This window comes from Octodon degus, unplaced genomic scaffold (genome assembly GCF_000260255.1).
Source record: "Octodon degus isolate 3935 unplaced genomic scaffold, OctDeg1.0 scaffold00037, whole genome shotgun sequence".
NCBI lineage: Eukaryota > Metazoa > Chordata > Mammalia > Rodentia > Octodontidae > Octodon > Octodon degus.
This window is the reverse complement of record NW_004524613.1, coordinates 7,225,488-7,232,776: the sequence shown is the minus strand read 5'-3', so window position 1 is coordinate 7,232,776 and position 7,289 is coordinate 7,225,488. Positions and strand designations below refer to the sequence as shown.

Genomic DNA, 7,289 nt, shown 5'->3' with positions numbered 1-7,289 from the left:
ACAAAAAAAAAAAAAAAAAAGGCTTGAAAGAAAAAAGCTAGACAGGAAAACAGCGAAGAGCTATCTAGAAATCCTACCTCTTGGGCTCTAGGTTTTTGCTTATACAGTTTGACAACCTGTAAGTTTCAGGCCAGCCCCTCTGGGAAGTCCACCTGAAGCTCTAGATCCTGCTCTACCCTGGGTCTATGCCCTTTTCTGTCCCAGCAATGCTCACTTTGACAAACACTAGTGGCTAAGCCTGCCTTTTATCCCCATCTGGGACTAGATACTCCCTCAGGGTGTCCTCGAGGCAGGTAGCTGGGCACAGTGGAAGTGTTCAGGAGGTAACTCAAAGGCTTCCGGCGCACCAGGACTTAGTCCAAGACCTGCGGGGTGAGGGTGGGGGTGGGGGGATGGGAACAAGAGCAGAAACATCCATTGTCAAACACCTCGAAGTCCCTCCTTCCTACACCTGAGGAAAGTGCTACAACCATCTCCCTGTTTTCCCATGAGGAAATAGAGACAGCAGTGAGCTGGCTGAGATCCAGGCTTCTTCTTAGGGAGAGGATGGAATCTGAGTCAGGATCTGTAACTTGAGAACCTTTCTCTCAGACAGACTCAGATTAACCATTGCCCAACAAGTAAAGCCAGTTGATAGAGTTCCAAGGCTCAACATTTACCATCTCTCTTCATAGGAAGCTGGGGAAGTAGTAGTACTTAAAGGATTCAAAGAAAGGTAAAGCAGGGGGGATGAAGCCCCCCAGGCTGAACAATGAGACATTAAAGGACAGAGGTGCAGAGTGAGGAGAGCGGCTTGGAGAAGACACTGGGGTGGTTCACAGAGGGAGCAGTGGGGTCCAATGGGGCAGGAGGTGAACCTTCAGTGCTAGACTGAGGGCTTATGTCCCCTAAGAAGGTGACAGCCAAATTGGACACAAGGACACCAGGGTACCCTGCTGCTGCAACAATGAAGACACCTGCAGGTCAGCACCAGAGATAATTTAAATTCAAATAAGATGCTACTTTGTACCTTGACACTTTCATTTTGTGACGCTGGAGGTCTAACCCAGGGACACTCCAACACTAGGCTATGTCCCCAGCCCTTTGTAATTTTTGTACCTTTTTTTTTTTTTTTTTTTTTGTGGAACCAGGGATTGAACTCAGGCCCTTGGGCTTGCCAGGTAAGCACTTATCCCACTGAGCCATCACCCTGGCCCCCCATTGTAATTCTCCACATGCACAGCATCTTGTTAAGTTGCCCTGGCTGGCTTTGGAACTGCTATCCTTCTGCCTGAGTCATTAGAATTACTGGCATATACCACTGTGCCTGGTTGACACCTTGTATATAGCTTGTGAACAGATTCCAATTCTGACCTATCCACAACAGTTCTCTTAGGCAGAAGAGGAATCCATCTTTCACTTGATAGATAAGTAATATAAGAAAGGGTTCATAGACACTTTGGGGAGGCTAGGTTAACCTAGTCATAACTTCTGATCATGACCTCTGACTCCTGTCCTTCATAAATTTGATTTTGAGAAACAATGTCTAACCATATAGTGCAGGCTGGCCTCGACGTCACTTCACTATAGTGCAGACTCCCAAGAGTCTGCAATAACTATTTCCTTCTCGAGAGGCAGGTAAGTATTCTTACATGATCCAAGAAAGAACTAAGGCCCCAAAGGGGGAGGTGACTGGCCCAAGTCACACTGTGTGAGCCAGTGACAGGGCTGGGACAGTAGAGCTCAGGTCCCCACTTACCTGCAGCACTGAGAGGTTGGTCTGTCCAGAAAGGCTCAGTTTCTCCTGCTCAGAGGGGTAGGCGTTATAGCGGTGCAGGTATAGCCAGTCCCGGAGGATCTTCACCGACTCCTTGGGCAGGTTTCCTCTGCGCTTCCTCTTGCCTGCCAGGGACAGGAGACCTTCATCCTCACCTAGGTCGCTGTCAGACATGGTGCCTAGGGGTGAGGCTGGACCTCCAGGGAGCCTGGGACAAGGACACAAGGAGGGTATGTTATTACGATGTACTGCCTCTCACCTGCTCCTTGTCTCCAAACACTATTACATCCTAGGACACCAGAAATGGAGGAGTCGAAGTTCAAAGGCTTGGGCTATACTACGGCCTAAGCAAGATACAAGGAAAAGGTCCACAATGTCACCACCATTTCATGGCATGAATAGGTGACTACTGAAAAACCAGCAGGTTGTTCATAAGTAGGAACAGGACTAGAAATTATAGCCACCACTGATTGAAGTCTGGTGTTTTCCATGTTCTTTCCTATGTACAGATGCTTCACATCTATCACTTCATTTAATTCTCATGAATCTTTTTTTTTTTTTTAATGTATTTTATACAGGGTTTCCTCTGCAGATTGGATTGGATTGATTCATAGTGAGTGATCCTCCTGTCTTTGGCCTCCCCAGCGCTGGGATTACAGGTGTATAAACTACTACACCCAGCCTCATTGGCTGGCTCAGCGCACCCAGGGGTGGTGCCAGGGATTGAACCCCGAGTCCCTGCGCTTGTCTAAGCAGGCACTTAGTCCACTAAGCTATCTAGTTGGCCCTTCTCAAGAATCTTGTAAGGTAGAAATTACTTTTATTTTACTGATGAGGAAATGCGATTAAGCTGCCAAAGGGAGTATTATGGTTAATATCAAGTTGCCAAGTGACCCAGCAATTTCACTCCTAGCTATCTACCCCAGAGAAATGTAAACCTGGGTGCACAGAAGACTTTGAACACAAATACTCATCATTATTTGTAATAGACAAATGGTAGAAACAACCAAATATCCATCAGCAGATGATTAGAAAAGCAAAATGTGATCTATCGACACCATGGACTATTATTTAGCTATTAAAAAGTTGAGTCCTAGGGCTGGGGAGATAGCTCAGTAGAATAAGTGCTTGCCTGGCAAGCACAGGGTCCTGAGTTCAATCCCCAGTATGGGGGGCGGGGGGAGTTGAGAAGGGTAGACCTTGTAAACATTATGGTAAGCAAGAGACTAGTCAAAAAACACTTTTTGTTTGTTGTTTGGAGACAGGGTCTCATTGTGTAGCCTAGGGTAGCCTCACACTTGCAGCACTCTTCTTGCCTCAGCCTCCTTAGTGCTGGGATGACACATGTCCTACCATACCAGGCAAGCCCCCATGTTAGACATTTCCACTTATAATGGGACATCCAAAAGAGGTGAATCTATAGATACAAGGTAGAGTAACGGGGAAAAGATATAAGTATGATAGCTAAAATGTGAGGTTTTTTTTCTTTTTTTTTCTTTTTTCTTTTTTGCGGAATCAGGGATTGAATTCAGGACCTTGAGCTTGCCAGGCAACTGATTATTCTACTGAGCTGTCTCCCCAGCCCCAAGTTGTTTTTTTTTTTTTTTTTTTTTTTTTTAGCGGAACCAGGGATCAAACTTAGGACCTTGCACTTGCCAGGCAGGTGTTTATGCCACTGAGCTAGATCCCCAGCCCTGTTTTGTTTTTTTTTTTAAGTTGATAAAAAGTGAAGCAGGATAGCGACCAGGCCAAAAAATTCAAGGATATCTGATCTCCAAATAAAAAGTAAAGGCCAGGTAGGGTGGCAAAGGCCTGTAATCCCAAGGCCACCCCGTACTACATAATGAGGCTATCTCAAAAATAGAAAAAAAAAAAAAAAAAAAAGCAAGTATAGCTCAGTGGTAGAGGTTACCTGGTAAGTCCTTGGTTCAGTCCCCTGGATTATACATAGAAGTGACTGTTATGATTGTACACAGTTGTAAATATATGAAAAAAACCACTGATTCATACACTATAAGTAGGCAAGTTTTATGGTGTGAAGTAAACCACAAAAATATTTAAAAAGACCCCACCTCCAGGGTATATGTTATGGAAGTAGGATTTGGCTTCAGGTACCTGCCTCCTCTCACACACCTGTGGGCTCTACATTACCCTGCCTTCCAGACATCTGAGGCCCAAGAGGAGTCTGGAGACTCTAATCACCACAGCCTTCAGCAACCCCTGTAATATTTGCTGAGCAACCCTGCAGGAAAAAGCAGTGAGTCATTTCTCCTGGTTGTTTCTAAGACCTCCTTGACAGCTTGACCCCAGACTCAACCTCTCAAAATTCATACAGTGAGCAAGACTGGGCTCTGGTCCTACCCTCTACTTGGTCGCTGTGACCCTGGGTAAAGGTCCTCACCTCTGCGTGGTGGAGTGAAGCCCAACACCCCTCACCCACCCAATGTAGGAACTTTTTCCCCCTAGATATGCCAACTCAGCTGCTCATCCCCTTAAGTTCTTGTTCACACAAGCAAAGAAATTTACATTTTAAAAGCAAAAATTCCAGGCCAAGCTGAAGCCAGAATCTGAGGCTCCTCCCTTCTCAGCCTTTTAACAGCTCCCCAGCAGGCTGGGCCAACAGACTCTGGCATCTCTCAGGTTTTGTTTCCTCGACTTGGGCCTGAGGCCAGATCTCTAGGCCAGCTAGCCCAGGCTTTCGAGGGAAGGGTCTACCCTCAGCCAGGCCACCTGGGGGTGAGGCAGGCACTGCTAGGAGGTGCCTCTCCTCAGAGAGCTCAACCAGCAGGTTGCATTTTGAGGTCAGACACTTCAAGCCACCAGGGCTGCTGGGATCTGCACTCTGGGATGTAGCCCTGGAAGTCTGTGAAAAGTTTACTCAAGGTTATCTGTACAAATTCCACCCTGGCTGCCAGCCAGAAGCCAGTCTGCAGGGTTCCATGGGTGGGCCCTGGGGATGACCACTCAGCCTGCAAAATCCTTTCCATCTCAGTGTCCTACACTCCAGATCTGACTGCAGTCAGGCAGATTCCCCACACATACACCCCATGCTCACACACACCCCCACCAAGCAATTTTAACAGCGCTTCGACTCACTCCTCATGCCCTGATTTTCAGGGTCAAACATACAGAACAGCTTAGAATCTCATGCCCATTACCAACAACTGAGACCCATGCAACCAGGCCAATTCCTGCATCCGCCCACCCACGATCTCCTCAAAAGGGGAAGCGCCGGACGTCATCACATCAGCCACCAGTTCTGAGGCAGCAATCCTCCGACACAACACCCCGCGCACCCTCCCACGACGCCACCTGCAGCCACTCCGGCAGAAACTTTCTGACAACTGTCCCAGCTCGGCCGGCACTCCCCCGGGCCGCGCACTGGCGCTCACATTCCCAGCAGTTCACACAAAGCGCACAGCCTCCCCCGCGGGCCAGACCAAGCAGACCACATGGCTCCCCGGGCAGCGAGTGGTCGGCCGACGTTCGGGGCGCCCGCACCCCGACCCACCACCCCGGGGCAGAAAGCGCGCAACAGTTCTGCAGCGGGCCCGCACTCTCAGGAAAGCGAAGGCTCTGGAAGAAAGAAAACTCACGTGTCTCCCGGGGCAGGAAAAAGTTTGGGTCCCACCCCCTTCCCCCGCTGCTCGACGCTAACTCTTCGGGGCGCGGGGCCGGCGGAGCGTGCGCGCTCGGCTTTGTGCTCCCAACTCGGCCCGGAGGGGGAGGGGAGAGGAGGGGGCTGGGCTCCCACCTCCGCACCGCCCCCCCAGTCCTGCGCCTAGACTCCATGTTGGCCGCCCCCGGCCCCTGGGACCGCGCGCCTCCCCAGCTGCAGACTCTACGCCCCCGCTTCGGCCCCTAGGGTCCCCGCCGCACAAACTTTCTTCGGGTCGCCGGCCCCACGCGCCCCGCCGCCTTGGACCGCCCGGGAGTGACAGATGCCTCCGAGACAGACTTTCCTTTGTTCCAAAGGAAAGGGGAACTCGCGCGGGCTCCCCAGCCCTCCCCTCGCCCGGTCCGTCCCGCGGCCCCCACCCCCAGCTGTCACTCCGGTCGGCCCCCTCCCCGGCTCGGCCGCGGGGGGGCCCAGCCGGCGGTTAGCAACGTGCACTTTTGAAACCAAACAAACCCGCCCCCCGCGCGCTCGCCCAGCTCCGGGGCACTGGCGGCCCTCTTCCAGAGTGGGATCCTGCGGAGCTGGGCCCCCCAAAAGGGCCCCGAGCGAGCTTCCTCTGGGGGACTGCCGAAGTCCCCTCACCAGCACTCGGCAGTCGGAGGTCACGAACACAACAGAGCTCACACACCCACAACCGCACGCTCCTGGACGACGCCCCCTCCCCCGCCGGGCCGCGAAAAAGAAACTTTCCAAGTAGTCCGCGCGCCCCCACCCCATCTCCGCCCCTCCGGAGCCCCGCACTGACTTGTCTGGGCGGCTCTCGGGCCCACGCGGCCTCGGGCGGGGTGCGGGGCGTCCGGGCTAGGGGCGGGAGACGCCGGGGGCGCGCGCCGTGTACCTGCCGGGCCTGACACCCGCCTGACAGCTCGCGGCTGGAAAGCACCTCGCGGCCTGACGTCAGATCCCCTCTCCTCCCCTCAGCGCGCGCCTCGCCCTCCCCCACCGCCTGGAGGCAGAAAACAAACTTTGAGTCGAGCGGGGCCAGCTACGCCCACCCCCCGCGGGGAGGGCCGGCTGCGCCCGGGGCTTGGCCACGCCCACCATGGAGGGGGCGGGGCCGCACCTCCTTCCTGCGCCCACCCCCCTCAGGAATGCCACATGGCCTCGAGCGGCGAGCGGTGGGACCTGGCTCGCGCAGCTCGCTCGGGGGCAGGAAGTGGCCCGCTCCTCCTCTCGGAGGGCGTTTCCGGAGCGCCTACTGTGTGCCTATGGATGGGGTGGGGCGTTACTGAGGGAAATAGCGCCAGACCCGGCGTGTTAAGTTTGCTCCTGTCCAGCGTGGTGGGGTAGGAGCTGGGATGGCTCCTGTTGCTTGCGGGGGAAACTGGGGGACACTTAGTCCTGAGACTTAACCTCCAGGTGGCAAGGGACAGCTCAGGATGCGATGGCTCTTCTGTCCAGGACCCGTGGAGTCGGGAAGAAGGCCATCTCCGACAGAACCCCAAGCAGGTATCCCAGTTACGCACTCGAGAGGCGATGGTCACTGGCGGCGCTTAGGGAGCGTTGATGACGCAGCCGGACTGTGCCCGCGCTTCGTGGGTATCGTCCCGTGCGGTTCTCTGGTTCTCGCGTAGGTGCTGGCGGAGTCCGTGTCACCTACCCCGGTGGGTCTGACAGCGGAGCCCAAGCTTTCCCCATGGCGGCTGGTCCTGGACAGAAGCAGAAGTCAGGTGGGAGCTCATAGCGACCTGCCTGGTTTCTCTTTTCTCTTCTACCCGCAATGTCCCGCACTTTCTTTTTCCTCCACTCTGGGAATTCCTGGCGACACAGAAAAAATAAATAAATAAATAAATAAATAAAAACCAAAAAATAAAAAAGTACAAACCAACCTAGGAAGGTCTATTCTGGCCCTGT

General features: G+C 53.2%; 1 protein-coding gene across 6 annotated transcripts in view; it reads right to left on the bottom strand.

Annotated features, from left to right (window-relative positions):
• The window catches only part of Tgif2 (TGFB induced factor homeobox 2), an 18,784-nt gene extending 12,333 nt beyond the window's left edge, over positions 1–6,451 (bottom strand). Inside the window, exons 1-3 of one of the 6 annotated variants that reach the window (XM_023714802.1) lie at positions 6,274–6,451; positions 3,890–3,998; positions 1,739–1,964 (exon numbers count right to left, since the gene is read on the bottom strand). In XM_023714802.1, the coding sequence (XP_023570570.1) occupies positions 1,739–1,930 (192 nt within the window). In that variant the 5' untranslated portion in view covers positions 1,931–1,964; positions 3,890–3,998; positions 6,274–6,451. Of the gene's footprint in view, positions 1–1,738; positions 1,965–3,889; positions 3,999–6,017; positions 6,131–6,180; positions 6,232–6,273 lie in introns of those variants that run through there. The other 5 variants (XM_023714805.1, XM_023714804.1, XM_004630881.2 and 2 more) reach the window with 5 other exon arrangements.
• Positions 6,452–7,289: the final 838 nt, after the last annotated feature.